This window comes from Lemur catta, chromosome 3 (assembly GCF_020740605.2).
Source record: "Lemur catta isolate mLemCat1 chromosome 3, mLemCat1.pri, whole genome shotgun sequence".
In the NCBI taxonomy this organism is placed as follows: Eukaryota; Metazoa; Chordata; class Mammalia; order Primates; family Lemuridae; genus Lemur; species Lemur catta.
This window is the reverse complement of record NC_059130.1, coordinates 62,566,444-62,583,185: the sequence shown is the minus strand read 5'-3', so window position 1 is coordinate 62,583,185 and position 16,742 is coordinate 62,566,444. Positions and strand designations below refer to the sequence as shown.

General features: G+C 32.6%; 1 protein-coding gene across 10 annotated transcripts in view; it reads left to right on the top strand.

Annotated features, from left to right (window-relative positions):
- The window catches only part of ADGRL2 (adhesion G protein-coupled receptor L2), a 188,292-nt gene that overhangs the window by 25,719 nt on the left and 145,831 nt on the right, over positions 1-16,742 (top strand). For 6 of the 10 annotated variants that reach the window (XM_045547678.1, XM_045547675.1, XM_045547677.1 and 3 more), the window contains exon 1: positions 8,899-9,106. In XM_045547678.1, coding sequence (XP_045403634.1) covers positions 9,034-9,106 — 73 coding nt within the window. In that variant the 5' untranslated portion in view covers positions 8,899-9,033. Of the gene's footprint in view, positions 1-8,898; positions 9,107-16,742 lie in introns of those variants that run through there. The other 4 variants (XM_045547671.1, XM_045547679.1, XM_045547672.1 and 1 more) reach the window with 2 other exon arrangements.

Sequence of the window (16,742 nt, the reverse complement as noted above, 5' to 3'; positions counted from 1 at the left end):
TCTATGGTCGGGATTGGCAAACTATGGCTAGGTGTCTGTTTTTCAAGTTAAGTTGTTGTTGGCACATAGCCATAATCATCTATATATGCATTGTCTATAGTACCTTTCATACTGCGACAGCAGAGTTGTGCAGTTGTGCCAGAGGCTGTTTCACTCTTAAAACCTAAAATATTTACTGACTGTGCTTTATAGAAATAGTTACATGACCTTTGATCTAATATCTCTTGTATCAGTCTACATGTTGGTTCTAGTCTTTCCAAATATGATGCAATATAATTGATAATCTTAAGCTTGAGATTTGAGGAATCACTAATTATTATCATTAGTAGGTATTCTTTTTAAGCAGTAGCAATAGTAAGTGATTTTTTTCTTTGAAGTTTTCTCAATTGAAACCTTTTTAAAATTGTTAAAATATTATCAAAAAACATTAGTTTTTAAAGTAATTCAAGCTTCTAGTAAGTTTTTCTCTGCTTTTTGTAACCTGTTTCTTTTTATTTAACATCACTGCTTTATTACTACTTTAATGTTCTTTGAAATTTTAATAGAGGCTATAAAATTATAAAGTTGAAAAAACCCTTTTCTAAAAACCACATACTTCCCCCACTCTGAGTAGTTAAGAAACACTGAAACATAAAACTTGACAAATTTTAATTTTTAATGAACTCAAGTTTTGGTTTTGGATTTTTCTTTTGTATTTAACAATCATACAAAATGACTAAGTCTGTTACTGTTTCTTAATCGTTGTGTCCGTGACTATTTCTCTTACCTTCCTGTCTAAATCTCCTAATACTCTGTAGAGAAATCAGCCATACCAACGACACAGAATCTCAGCCTGACACTAGAAGCCAAAGAACCTGTTCTGTTCATTCACTTAGACTATAACTTTATCTTTAATGCTATTAATTAAGTTAATTATGCAGACATAATTGAGATATTCCTTTAATCTACAGCTCAAGAAAATCCTGTTATTTTGAGTTTTACTTGTCGACACAAAAATAGCATAGAACATACAGTTTAATGGGGGAATAACCCCAGCAAAGGCACAAGAACTTGTTCTTTCGTGAAGAAGTCCCTGAAGTCATTTTGAATTTTGATCATCTGTTGTTTTTCAGGAAGACAAAGTGTGAAATATGTGAGTTGCATGTCTCAGGTTACTATATTATGCCTGCCAATATAATAATCTGTAATTACATTTCGAAAAATGATTTTATGAAATAGCTACATTTTTAGATGTAATTTTTAAAATGTGAATTAGAATAACTGCTGAGACATATTTTGATAGAAGAGGCCTTAGTTAAACATATTACAGAAACGCCTAGATATCTTCCTTAAGATTACTGAAAAGTGGAATCAGGACCATAAGTTTATAATTGGGAAAATAATGGAATTGCAGATTTATTGTCTATTCCTACCCTCTTAAATAGTTGCTGAACTTGAGACCTGATGCTTGTGAATTATCCCAACCCTCATACTGGCAGGTTAAGCCAGGATTCTAGGGTGTGCTATTGATTCTGTGTTGGCCTCTTTTCATTAAGATGACATTGGTTGATCTGGGTATATGTCTTGAGGAAATACAGATCCAGAAACTACTCTTATTCCTCTTCTCATTATTTTGGTATAAAATACATTTATTGCTATTAAGTTTTGGGGAGTTTAGTAGTTATTATTTAATGAATATTTTAGATCTTAGTCATTTTCTTGTGTATGTAATTCTCCTTGGAAGATTATTAACTACTTGAAGGTAACACTATATCTTAATCTGTTTTATTAATACCTTTATAGGACCGAACACAGGACCAATTAATATATAAGCTAAAAAAAAATGAATAAGTAACACTCATTTCAGCAACCAGTATGAAAAATATCTAGGACACTAGATAGTCATTTACTTGAATTGACATACATGCAATTATAGTACTAATATGATCTACTTTATTTTAAAAATAAGATGTAAGTGTAGATAACACTATATATAGGCATAATTTTCAAATGAATTGTATCATTTATTGATTAAAGGCAATATGCTATGCTTCACACAATTTTCTTCAGCTTCTTAACTGTGTATTCTTTATAGTTAATTTTTCATATTTGTGTTTAAGATCATTTGACACATTTTACTCAGATTACCTCATCACATCTAAGAAACTTCTGATGGTGATATAGATAATCTAATATATGACAGATCCTGGGTCATTATTATTTCATTTAGCGGTTGTATATATAGACCAAGAGGGAATTTGAATATTGATTCAGGGAATGGCCAGTAACAAAGATTTATGAACAAAGGATCCAGTGCAGTGAGCCAAATATAAGATTGTATTTTATGACCCACATTGAATTTTTTCTTTCATATTTGCCTGAACAGTGATTAGTCCATAATCTCATAGATGTTAACATGAAAACATTCCTTCCATGACTATTAAGATGCATCGCTAGTTGTTTTGGAGGAAGTATTTATATGTTTATTTTTCCAACTTATTATAAGCAACTTCTCAGGTAGTTTGGTTGGTAAGATTTATCAGTCTAGAATAATTTGTTAATTTATAACATAATTTAGACATTATAAATAGCATTTTAAATGAGTAAAATTAAGATAGCTCAACTGGAAATACTAAAATTTAAGTTAATATTTAACTGTTATTACCTAAGGGATGTTAGTTTTGCTTATGTAAACATTTTAGAAATCAACTCATTATTCTTTTGGTATTTCATCACTTTTATAATCCCAATGTGATTTTATTCTATTTCCATGTTTTATTCTAAAGGAAAATATAGTACAACATATACACTTAAGTTTGTCTGATCGATCCACTTAATTAGTGGTGATAGTGATTTTAGAACATGGGCTTATTTCCTAGCCCTGGTGTTTACTTATTGTCCTTGAGCAGGTTTTTTCATTTTAATATAAAATAGAGATAATATATATTTCTGAAGGTTGTGAAAATTGCATGAAATAGGAATTATCTATCTAGTTTAGCTGTAATTTGGGGGGAACCTACCTATGTGCCAGGTAATTTATGGCTGGGTTATTTTGAGCTAGAATGTAATCTCCCTGAGGATGAATAATTTTGTCTTCTTATTTCTCAGTACTACAGCACATAATGGGTGCTTAGTAAATGTTTGTGAATGAATAATTTGTTGATAATGGAAAGAATGGCTTTCTAGTTAGCCTTGATTGGGATCCAAGGTCTGCCACTTACTAGTTGAGTAATTTCAGTTGATTTTACCTCTCTGAGTCTCAGATTTCTGACTTTTATAAGTTTGGCATTTTTATAAGGATTAGTAACATGTATCTAATACAAGTATTCCACACATAGTAGGCACTCAGGAAATATTTCTAGTCATAGTGCCCATAATTTGTGTTCAGCTCTAAAGATTGCGTGGGAATTCTAGACTGTTACAAAGTTAAGAGGAAATACAATGTCTTTTAAAATTGGACAGGACTGCCATTTAAAAATGGAGAAAAAACTAATTACCCCAAATGGAGAAAAAGCTAATTTCTGTCTTGTAGGCATGCTATAATTTTTTCTAATAACAAATACAAGTTATTTTAAACAAGTGGATTTATACGATTTTTTTTGTTGGTCAGAAAGTTGGTGAAGGTTTCAACTTTTCATGATATATAAGAAAATAGTTTGGACTGGGCATATAGCTTCATTTTTTTCTTTTGAAACTTCATTTGCAAGTTTATGTTCAATCATAAAATGTCTCTACATTGGTTTGAAAATGGCAGCTATTTGTTTTTATTATTTCAACTGGATGGATTTTAATGAAGACAGTGGCAGACTGCCCTGAACTGTTACTCTAGTGTCCACAGCTATGAGCCTCTTCTGCATGCTCAGCATGACTCCCAGATATTATTGCAGATAGCAGATGTAATTTACTAGGAGCATTCCTGAATTCTTATTTCTGCTTCTTCTTAAGCCCTCTCTGGAGAATTTATTCCTTCTCAATGAAGAAGTTTCAGTAAAGGGTAAGACCAATAACGAATATTAAGGGGACATTAGTATGAACAGCTTAAGTACTTTAGACTTGATACCAGTGTCCACAGAAATGTGGGGCAGAAAGAGGGTGGTGACTAATGGTTGACCAGGTATCGATCAGCATTGCCAGCCCCAATCCTATCCTTGCAAAGGAAAGAAAGTAAACTCAAACCCAAAAGAATGCTGAATGTATATAGTTAAGAAAGCCTTTTTGATTATTGATAGCCAGGGTTTACTTAGCTGACTTACTGAAGAAAACCTCCCAGGGGTGTCAGTGTTTTCTCTGATGTTAACAAGAAGGGGAAATCTAGCCAGTAAAGGTCACACATAAAATATTTCTGAAAAGTGAATACCCTGATGGAGGTCCAGCAAAAGTGAAATGAAACTGTAATTTATTTTTCATTTTCTAAGTCTCTGCATGGGGCAAAACGGGGTTAATATCATCCTTTTTTGTGTGTTTATTTGTTTTGATAAAATGTAGAAAAGCAGCTTTCTTTTATTAGTAAATTCTGTCCCATAATGATTGTAATTTTATAGTGCAAATAAGATCAGAAAGACCGATTTTGTAAAGCTGTCTTTAGTTTTCATTTAGAGTTCACATATATTCAGTGCATAGAATTTTAGGCTTAACCCAAAGCGTTAATGTTTCATTTTACACAGCATTAGTGCATAACAAGGATGGGTGACTTTGGTAGGTATCATGCTTAGATGGCTCTTTTCTTTCCCTGTTCTTGTGCTTGTAGTTGTTTGGGGTTTGATATCCAGTGTTCGCAGTAGTTCAGTGTCCATAAATAGAACTAAATGATAAAGCTTTAGATAAGAATCTTTATGGTGGCTTTGCTCTTAATAAAATATCAACCTTAGTATTAAGTTTTAGAAGTTTTCGGTTTTATTATCTTTTACTAATTTGAAACACGCTATATTCTACTTCTTTCACTAATGCTTATTAACAAATGGGTTTTATTTTTTCTGTATTTGCTAAATAAGCATCATCACATAGTAAAACTAAATGTGATTTCCTGGTAAGGTGACATAAATATGTGACTTAAAACTGGTTATTGGTGTTTTCCTCTTAAATTATTGTGCTAACAGTTTAAGGCATGGGATATTTAATGCAGCTAATAAATATAAGCATGTTACTGTCTGAAAGACTACAGCTGACTATACATTGTAAGTAGTGTATAAAACATTGAGGGCTGTTGGAATTATAGACAGTGCTGAAGCATATTCCTGGAAGTCACTGTTTAGCTTTGGAAGGTTTGGTAGTAATGGTGCATTAATTGACTTTTTACATGACAGAGTAACGGGATACTTAGATCTAAAAAAAAAAATCATGAAAGAGGTTTGGTAGACAATGGCTTGTGGTTTATAGAAACAAGATTAGAATGAAAATGTTTAATCTTGCTAGTTGAAGGATAAGAAAAAAGCAGAGGTAGAGTAGGTTGTACATTAGAAGTAGTTTGGATTTTTCAAAATCATAATCATTTATAGTTTAAGTAGAAATATGCTTTTTCTGTTTTTACTAAGAATTGAACTGTTACATAGCATTTTCAAGCATTATCTAATGCCTGTAGACTCCCAGTTCCTCCCCTACTCTGAAGTTCTTGGAAAAAGGTTTTCTAAAAATCTAACGAAAACCAGGTTACTAATGTATGGAATCACTTAAAATAATCTTTTCTGTTTTTGGAAGGGAAATCAATAGTCCTTTTCTGGTTTTGTTCCTTGTTTTTGTTTTGCTTTGTGACACGCTGTTATTGAGCTTCCTTTTGCAGGTAGTTACAGCATTTGAGGGACGAATGCATTAGCTACATCTATGCCAGTGAGTGTCCTTTGGCTCCAGTTTGATTTAGGAGCAATGCTTTCTTGGGATTAGTTTCATCATATTTGATTATTTATTCATTCTATTCTTAGCTGGTTGGGGCTTGCTAAGTATTTCAATTTTCATTAACATTTGTTTAATGGAGAATTGTTTTAAATTTGGATTACAGCAGCAAAATCTTCTTAGTTTTCAAAATTGCACTTAAAGTTTGAGCTTTTTGAGATAATTTTAGTTGATGTGAGAGTGATTAGGTACAGGTTGTAGAATAGGAAAAATGAATTTGATATTCATTTTACTTATTCATTGCATGGGCAGTTTGACTTAAGCTTTATTTGCATGATTTTATACATTCCAGAGCCTATTTGTATTAGTCAGAAACAGTCATTAGTCTCATAATTGACTGGAGTATACTTTTTAAATCAAGTTTCATATTCTCAAACCTTAAGAATACACTGAATTTTTAGTGCATAAAAATCTGTTCATGAAGTATTCTGTCCTGGCCAAACACCACAATAGAGGTCTTGGTTGTGTGGTTTCCTCCTCCTTTTCCCCTCACTACCAGAGGTTTTCCTGTCTTGGCAGCTGCTTCCTACAAGGCAGTCATCAGTCCCTGATTTCTTCCTTCCCTTTCTTCCCACAAACAAGGACTCTTTGAAATAGCTGATGACCGAAGACAGACTGATCTTGGATCACTTTAAGAAAGTGGAAATGTGTTCAAGAGTTGTGCATGTGGGCAAGCTGCCTGCAGGCATTAGCTCATTGAAATGAAAGTACCACTTACAACTAAAACTTGGACAGACGAAATTCCTTGCTTCAATGTGGAGCAATCCAAAGGCTGTCAATTTTATCTGTAGCAATAATGCACCTCATCCACACATTTAAATTATTCTAATTACTTGGTCAGATCATTAAACTATAGGATATATGAACTTGTTCATTGATTAGCCTTTTGGATGTGACAGGCCATGAAATTATCTGGCTTTTCTTTATGCTTTATAGAATAAATTTCAGTTTTAAGGCAGGTACTTTGCGACACCAGTTTAAACTGCAGATTTACTTTTGCTTTTTTTTTTTTTTTTTGGTTTTTGTTAATTTTGAAGAGTCTGTGGGAGCTCAGAGTGAAAAAACGAACAGAGCCAGCCATCTAGTTCTGCAGGGATGTGTACCATGCGTCTCCATCAGATAAATTTTTGATGTATCATTCTTCTTTTTGTATTTTTGGCATTCAGAAGAGGAAGCTTGCTCTTTCCTTTGTTTCTATGGACAGAGAAGCATCTGAGGTGTTTTCTGAACTGCGTAATACCAATGGTGACACCCCTCTCCATCATAATATCTAAATGTTTTCAGTGTTTTCAGAGAAAGCTAAAACTTGGGGCGGATTATGGATCATGAAGGAATATATAAGAAAGCAGTTGTATCTCTGAAACTATGGGTGTGATAAAACAAACTTCTTGTTACAGAAATATCTTGCTGCTTTCATCTGTGATTTTTATGGAGCTTTATATTTAGACACTAGATAATTTCAGATTAACTTTTTCATTCTTTTTGGTGTGTTTGTTGATAAAAGCAAGATAGTACCTTTTTAGTGCAAGTGTTACAAACCATTTATTATTTGACTACTTTCCCACTGAAGTTATATTACAGGGAACTGATAATAGCATATAGTGAGTTAATAGGATCCCATATAATACATGAAGCATATAGCAAATGTAAAGTAGATCAGATAATGTGAGAGAACTCAAAAGTTATCAGGAAAATTATTTTCTAAGTTTTGTTTATCCTTTGGTGACAGCATCTAAGTTATAATAAGTTTGTTTCATCTGAGTTATATATACAACGTCAGAAATGGGGGAGAGGAGTCCCTTCACTGCTCCACTTTATAAAATTCTTTAGTTGCAGCAGGTTAAGGGTGGCTTCAGAAAACTTGGTAAGATTATTACTTAGAAGAAAATAATAGGAAACTAGTATGTCAGATGTCCCTTTGAAGGAAGAATTGGCAATTTCTTTACCTTCAGAGGCTAGACCAGGAGGCTAGATATTTAGAGAACTGCCTTCATTTTATGTGTATTATAGGGCTAATATTTCTTCTGTGACTCCTCAGGCAACCCTGGAAAGAAGTTAAACACTTGGACAGGACCCAGAAAGTGACCTGGTCTTGGAATCCTAGGAACCGAGAAATGCTTAGATTAAGTCACAGTCCTGAAGTTTTTGTACACTTTTTAGTTTGGAGAACTGGATCTGTAAGGGCTAGTCACAATTAGACTTGACACTGGTTTTGTATTTTTTGCCACCCACTCCCCTAGTTTAAAAAAAAAATGGTGGTGCAACTTTGGAGATAAAGTTAACACGGTCTTTGGGTTTTTATTTGGGTCCAGTGGACTCAAGGATGTAGGTTTGATCTAAGAAGTTATACTTTGCTGTAAGCAAAACCAGCATATGAAATCTAAAATTTTAAAATGAAATAGTTATGAGATAATCACTTTATTAAACTGTTCCCTCTATGAGGAACTAACAGAGAAATAACAATTTGATTTATGTTATTTAGGAATGTGGCGTTTTCAGAGTGCCTGTGTTGTATAAATGAAAATACACTCATGTTAATAATTGTACAACTTTGTGTAGAAAAATAAACTCCTTACATCTCTAATCTGTCTGACAAGGTAGCTGGATAAATTAATAGATGATATTGCTGTTACCATCAGTAGAAGCAAAAACCAGAAAAAGTATATGTATTTGTAAAATTTTGTGTAGAGATATTAATACTAAAGCTAGTACTTTGATAAGAAGAGTAGTATATGTCATAAACAGATGTATTATTCTAGAATGACTAAGTTTTTCATGCTTTTCTAAAAAAAATCATTAGGTATTTATGTGAGTCTACTATGAATGTATATGTCATGGTTATCTATAAATGCTTTTTGGACTTTGACTGTTTTCAGAATGTAAGGCTCAGATATCCAGTGTATAGGAGCAGCTTCCATATTGGCTGTAGAATCAAAATATATTTTATACTCAGGACGGGGGAGTGGGGAGTGGGGAGAGAGAGTTCTTGTTGTTATTTTTGCTTTTTTTTTTTTTTCCCCCAACGTAGAAGGACTATGGAGTGAATGATGGATTTGTTTGTTTTTCAGATATGAAGATCAATGATGCAGACTGCTGGTTTCGATGAGGCTGGGCATTTATAACTAGATTCATTAAGGAATACAAAGAAAACATTTAAAGGAATCAATAATGGTGTCTTCTGGTTGCAGAATGCGAAGTCTGTGGTTTATCATTATAATCAGCTTTTTACCGAATACAGAAGGTAAGATGCAATTTAAATTTTGTTTTTAAATCCAGGAGAACTTGAACTGTGCGATCTTCTTTATGTGGACATGGCTAGAATAGTATTTTATTATTTTAAAAATAGGTGTTATAAAGATTTCATGAATGTCAGACTCTTTCGGTGGTTGAATTATTTTCATTACATAGCAGCTACATAGTATAGAAAGTGCTAGATGTGTGAATTTGTATTTTCCATAAATTTATAAAATATAACCATTCTAAACAACCCTAAGGGAACTAAATAAAAGCTTTGTTTTGGTATACATTTTACATTTGTGGACTACATTTATTCCAGTACAGTTGAAATATTTTGTGGCAGCTCTTTTATTATACTTCATCTTTAATTTTGTCTGCTTCTGAAGTATGGTCATAGTTCTAAAACTACTAAATTGAAAATTTTAATATATATATATTTTTATTTATTTGTAAATATTATGGGGGTACAAAAATTTTGGTTACATATAATGCCTTTGTCTCGCCCAAACCAGGGCTACAAGCTTGCCCTTCCCCCACACAGTGCGCACTGCATCCATTAGTTGTGTTTTTTAGAAAAACTTTTTTTGATTTTTTTTTTTTTTTTGAGACAAGGTCTTGCTCTGTCTCCAAGGCTGGGGTACAGTGGCCTTATGATAGCTCACTATAGCCTGCTGGGCTCAAGCCTCCTACCTCAGCCTCCCGAGTAGCTGGGACTACAGGCATGTGCTACCATGCTCAGCTAATTTTTCTATTTTTTATAGAAAGGGGTTTCCCAAGTGGGGTTTCCCACTTGCTCAGGCTGAGAAAAATTTTTTTTTACAGTGCTTCTTTCTTTATGTTGTCTGTTATCTCTAACTATATATCTATATATATTCCTTATAATGTGAAAATTTGCAGAAATATAGTAACCATTTTCCTGTACTTAAAGAGGTATATAATTTGTTAAAGCACTGTTGCTTTAACAGCTTTTTAAATCTAAAAATAGTATTGAGTATATTTCTCAAGACAGACCTGATTTTTAAAGAAATAAACATACTTTTGAGACTTAATGAAATAATTGGAACCATCATTTCTTAACTACTGTGTAGATTTTCTGGTATCCATTATTTCCTTAGTCTTAAATATTATTTCCATATGAAAGTAACAACTATTGAGGTGCTTTTTAGAGCTAGGAGTTAATATGGGACTAAGATGTGTAAATTTTATAGGTAATTGATAATGGTGGTTATGGTATTCAGCATGAAAATATATTAATCTTGTAAAATTTGTAAAGAATACAAAATCTCTGAGAAATGCATGTAAAATATAATGTATTTTTAAAAATTCCAATTAAATATTCATGAAAAATATTTTAGAATTTAAAAATTGGTTTTACATATACTTTTAAGTGATCCCATTTAAACCTTTAATAAAATGATAGGTGAAGAAAAACAGGCAGCCTGTTAACTGAAAGATAGAAGTTTATTATTCCATTGCCTTTGTAATAAGCTTCAAATGTTAACATTTTAATTTTGCCAAAAGAATTTTACTCGAATTGTTCTTTCTAAATTTACGTTTCATCAATTTCTCCTTGTCCTTCCAGTACCCTGCATTCAATATATTTATGTAACTTAAAAATATAATTTAAATAAGTAATAAATTTGGAGATATTTACAACAATAATTTCTCTTTTCAGAAAGTAAATAATGTTTGTTTGGACTTAAGTCACCCTTGAAAGTTACAAATGGATTGATATTTTCAGATGACATTGCTCTTTGCTTTAGAACTAAAGATAGAGCAAATCTAACATTAAAATGTGATATATCTGAACGAATAATACTGAAATGATAAACACTAAGCAGAAACTATGTTTAATAATATAAATCTCTGGCTTAGATTGTTATGAAAATCTTGTGTATAGTCTATTATTTTGCATCTGGTTTTTGGGGAAAAACTAACTGGGTTCCTGCTGTTATATTGGAATGTTTTTATACATTTAAAAAAGATTCCAGGTGTGGACCAATGGCTCATTAGTCCACATAATTAAAAAATTTCCAATCAAGATAGAGACCACTTTGCTGGCACAGTAGCTTAACTCAGCAGGGGGCTAGCAAACAGAGACTTTTTCACGAGATACTGCAGCTTTATGTCTCATGTCAGCTATCAGGTCAGGATTCATATCTGCTCTTAAGAGAAATTTCATTTTTGGCGCATCAGGCCAGGGGTTGTTGATTTTGAAGCAATTCCTTCCTATGGGTAAAAAGAACCTGGGACGAACCCACACTGCTAGCTGTAAGAGTATACACAGTTAATGCACACTGTTAGAACATTGATCCAGCATCACATGTGTTTGTCTTAAAAAAGTTTTACATGACAGGATAGTCCTTTATTGCCAGAAAGCTGATAATGCTCTGAACACCTATAGAGAAAACCAATCAAAGTTAGGTATGAAGGCACAGGAAGGAAGATACAGATTAACCATTCAACCATTAAGTTTCTTTGTGGCCCTTGTGTGATTGTTATCTTTTAAAATCTTAGAGAGAGATGAGTTGTTTTTTTAAACCAATTTCTAGGTTCTTACAAATAAACTCAGATAAGTTTTCATAGGTGGTTGTCTCCCTCTTTTCTCATTTACCGACTAAATTGAGCCCGGTGCTTAGGATTCAAGATTGCACAAGGTGCAATTCTTAATCTTGAGAAGCCTCATGGTCTTGTGCAGGCATTGAAACCTCAAATACCTATTGATACCAAGCAGGTAAAAGTAAGTTGAGGGCAGCAGAATAGTCTTGAGGTCTGCAACAGTCAAGAAAGTGCTTGCCAGGAGAACCCACGATTACCATTCCAGTATTTAGTCTGATTTTCCCAGTCTTCTGACTTTTCAGTAGAAACCAGATGTTAAGATTTTTAAGTAATGGCAACTAATTGAGATTTAAAAAAAAAAAACCAAAAAACCCAAACTAGCCCATGTATTGTAGAATAGCCATGGGTCATACCTTCCTTTTTAGAGCTTTCTTTTCTCCTGTTTACAGTTGTGTTTTACCTTGGTATATGATTTTAATGGCTTAACATAATTTTGGATTTGCTTTACATCTGTTCATATGAGAGGTAAACTTCCAAATTTGTAAGAAGGACTCACACTCTGTGTTCAGGCAACATTATAAATATGCCATATTTTGTGTGCATATTAAAGAGCAAATCACTAAGCATTTTTTGTTTTAACATGATCAAAGCTAATTATATATGGATTTAATTGTTAAAATTTCCTTCTGTCTGTCTCTATCTCAATGAATCAGTTTTTAAGAATCAAATCTTAGCCATTAAAATGTACTTGTTTTTGCAAAACAGGAAGTGTTTTATATATTCTTTACATCTCTCCTCCCCTGTGTATTTTTTAAAATTATGTTTAGTATTCCTTGATAAAATGATTTTATAAAGACCAAAGTTTCAAAATATTTGGTAATTTTTTTCTTACAATTGATTTTGTTTTGGAGAACTACCCTCAACCTTTCCAAAAGTCAGTTTTATTGAGAAACTGATGTGCTTTGATTCTTTTGGCCAATTTTTGTTAGCATAGTAACCCACTGTGGAATCATGTATCAGCAAGTAGGAAAGCAAATTGAATTTTTGTGTCCTAGAGAATTAAATTATACTATATAATGGAGCCTTGGCAAGGATAAGTCAGACATACGAAGGCTTGCTCAAGTGACAAGTTACAAATAATAGCAGTTCTTCAGCAAAATTGGTAATACGGATTTCAGGTTGAATTCTGTATGCAGTGAGTAAGTATGTAATTAGTTTTCATTAGTCAAAATTTTAGTTAATTAACTCAAATTACATTGTTGTTTATTCTTATTTCAAAGGAAAATGTTATATCATGTATAAATGCCAGGTATGCCAGATATGCCCTTACATATTTACATTCCATAAATCAAGAAAACTTAAGGATATAGGTGTAGAAATATCTTGCCAGTTTTTATTTTACTTTTAAATTCTCTCAGCACATTCTATAATGATTTTTGAGTAAATGTTATCTCACTGAAAAATGATATGTGTCTGTAGTTTCCTTTTATTATCTGGTTAGAAGAAAAAGAAAAAAAGGCAGATCTAGGGGTTAAATATGAATTAGAAAAAACTCTTTTTGCCATATGAATATTTCCTTCAGAATGGCCTGAATTTGGTGGAAGTAACTTTGTTCTCCAAGGTTAAAATTCAGAAGGATTAAAATAATGCAGACTACTATATTCGTTCCTTCTTTTTTCTTTCATTTTATGATTTACATACACATATAAAATATGTGTACATATATATCCACACACATGCACATACATATATATAATATGTCATCTTTACAAGGGCAGGGATTTTTTATTGTTGTTCATTGATGTATTCAAAGTGCCTAGAACAATGTCCTGTTTATAGTAAGCACTCAATCTATATCCATCACATTAATGGAATAAATCTTTAAGGAGGTTCATAGTCTTAATAGCGAGGAAGGGGGCAATCACCAGTTGTAATAACAGGGTGACAAGTGCCATGATGATGATATTCACAGAGTCATTGGCATGTGAAGTAGTTGAGTAGGTGGATGGATATCAGAAAAGTCTTCCGGCTGGAAGATGATGCTTGGGCTTTGTCTCTATATAAACTGAATAAGCTAGGTAAAGCTGTGGTGAAATGGTAGAGGGAAGAAAACCAATCTATGGAGAGAGAACAGCAAGGATTTGGAATAGAGTATTGTAGAGGTTCTCAAACTTTAGGTTCAGCAGAATCACCTGGAAGTGCTGGGGTGGAGCATAGTCTTTAGGATTTCTGACAAATTCTGGGGAGATGCTGAGCATCACACTTTAGGAGCCTTTGTGGTATATACTATGTGTGTGTGGGGATGGTCGAGGTGAGGGTGGGGGTGCATGGGTGTGGATAGACTATATATAACTTTTTAAAAAGTATTTTTGAAAAAAAATGATATGTGATTCAGAATTTAGTAACCCGTTGTTTCCTGGGAGTTAGTGTCTGTACCTTTGCAGATTGCTCTCCTCTGATGAGGCTCTTTGGGCATAATTTTTAGGCTTCAAAAAAGGAATTTTTTTTTCTTTTGCTCTTTTTCAACAGTGTACTGAGAAAAAAAAATTATGAAAAATTCACATCAGATTGGAAAAACAACATATTTTCTGTTAGGGACAAATGCTATATTTAGTAGAGCTCTTAAAACTGTGGCTTCAATTTGTTTCTTCATTGTTTTACACTTGTTCTTTTTGTTGTTGGGAATAGCTACATGGCCATTGCTAGGATAACACTGAATTGACTTACTGTAGGGACTTTAGATTTTCCAGTCTAGCAAAATTGACTACTTTTGTTCATTGCAGTATTTTTGATTAGTTGAAGTCTAGGAGGTAAATTTGCAGCAAGGTACATGAGGATTTGGCTGTATGACTCCTATTAAACTTAATGGGAGTCACAACTGCCATTAAATTAATAGGAATTGTTTATCTGTGCTCCCTGCATAGCAAATATAACCTTATTTTTTAAATTCACAAATTTTGTAAATTAACATCCATTCAAAACAATGCATCGGTTTCTTTTTTAAATGATTTTATTTAAATTTTTAGGGTAGACCAGTGTGATTTTACCCCTTAAGAAAGTACATAATTATTGTTCTTTGGACACTTTAAATATTCTTTATTGTGTTATGTGAATGTAATATGATTTGATTGTAGCAGCTTTCTTCTCCATAGGTAGTGATGTAATTCATTTTAAAATATACAAATATCAATGTCACTTACAAATTGTATCACGTTGCTTCTTTGTCTTGCAAAAACCAAATGCCTTATAGTATTGCTACAAGGATTCAAGATCAAAGTACATTTGGTCTGAATGTGACTCAAAGTTGGAAAAAATAAAATTGTGCTAAATAGGATACACCGGCATCTTTTAAAAAGTTAATTTGAGTTATACTTTGGCCATTTTGGATACCAGTATTTAGTGTCAAAACATGCCATGTTTTATAAATGAGGATAAAGTTAAGTGCTTGTTTGAATTTTTGCTTTTTTTCCTCACAAATTTTTTCCCATTTTCTACTCTGTTCTGTCCTCTTTTGCTCCTTTCCCAGTAGGGGGAAAGGAAGGTTCAGTCATCCACAATCTCTGTTTATTGACTACTAGGTCTATTGCTGGCGGACTCACACCAGTCACCCGGCAGACCTCAATGATGTTCTATTGCTTGCTATTTAATTTTTGCAAACCTCCATTTCCTGACAGAAAAGACCATATCAATCACATATTTATAAATAAATTTGGTATTGTGAAGTACTTTGCCAAAAGAGGTTATTAGCTTTTCTATACTAAATTTTAGAAATACTGATTTTACATGCATATTAGGCATTTATCACAGTTATTGTTATATTTTGAAAGACTCAATAGCATGTTAAAGGTAGCTTAATTAAAAGCACGAAGAGGCATTTAAAACACCTTAATTTTGTGGAACTGTAATTCTGTTAATTACTCATTAATTTCTGTTTTGATCAAGCTCTTCATTTTTTGCATTAATATACTTTTTCACTCTTTTTATATATTACATATTTAGGTTGGGGTTAGAGAAGAAGATAATAGAAGTGATTGAACACATCTGAGTATTAATATAGAACCTAGTGTGTCTCGAAAAACTTATCTGCCATATTACTAAGGGAGTGTCTTACTGAAACATATGCTTGGTACCCTGTGGTACTCTTTATTTTCTTTTCACCTCCTCTGCATGACAAAGAATGACATATGACAGCCATGCAGGCTACATGTATTAGACATCAATGTGGATTAGTGAATATCTCATGGCATCTTTCAACCCTGTTCCTGAACTCCTTTTGTCAACTTGACAGAAGTGATTCCAGGAGAATACCTAGGCTCAGCCTTGGGATCTCTTGGCTAAAATGTAAAGCTGAGAAGGGAATTCCGTATCAGCACTTCAGGAAGCAAAAACAACATTTATAATCTCTTCTTATCAGCATGGGACTCTCCTGAGTTTGACTTTTATGTCTGCTGTAATTCTTGCTTTGAGTGCTTATTTTTCTTAAAAGTGTTTTTTTCTTCTGATTTTAAATGTAACATATCTTTATGAGAAAAGACAGAAAATTAAAAAATCAAGATACAGTTTTTAAATTGTTCATAATTCTGACTGTGATATAACACAGCACGTTTCATTTTTGTTTTTTTTCCCCTAATACACATACTTAATATTATGGTTCTTTATACATATACTCTTATAATCAGATTTTTTACTTTCTGTTATCATAAGCTATATTATTGTGCTATTATGTATTTAGATAACACTGGATTGAAACAGATGCATTGTAATTTATAATGTATATATCAAAAAATTACTTATCTTGTTCCTTTACCTATCGGCCATCTGTACTTGATTTCTGTCATGTATAAGTAAGATAAATACCTATATAATTTTTTTTCTTCACATCTGGTTATTTCCTGAGGCTAGAATGCTAGAATTCTGACTATTGTATCAGAATGTAGACATCTTTCAAACTGGCTTCTCTCAGTGTTCACACTGATTACCAGTGTGTGAGAGTATCAATTTCTATGTATTTTACCAGCACATATTTTTAAGTTAAAAAAAAATTTGACACTTTGATATATAAAAGAGAGTATCTGATTAGA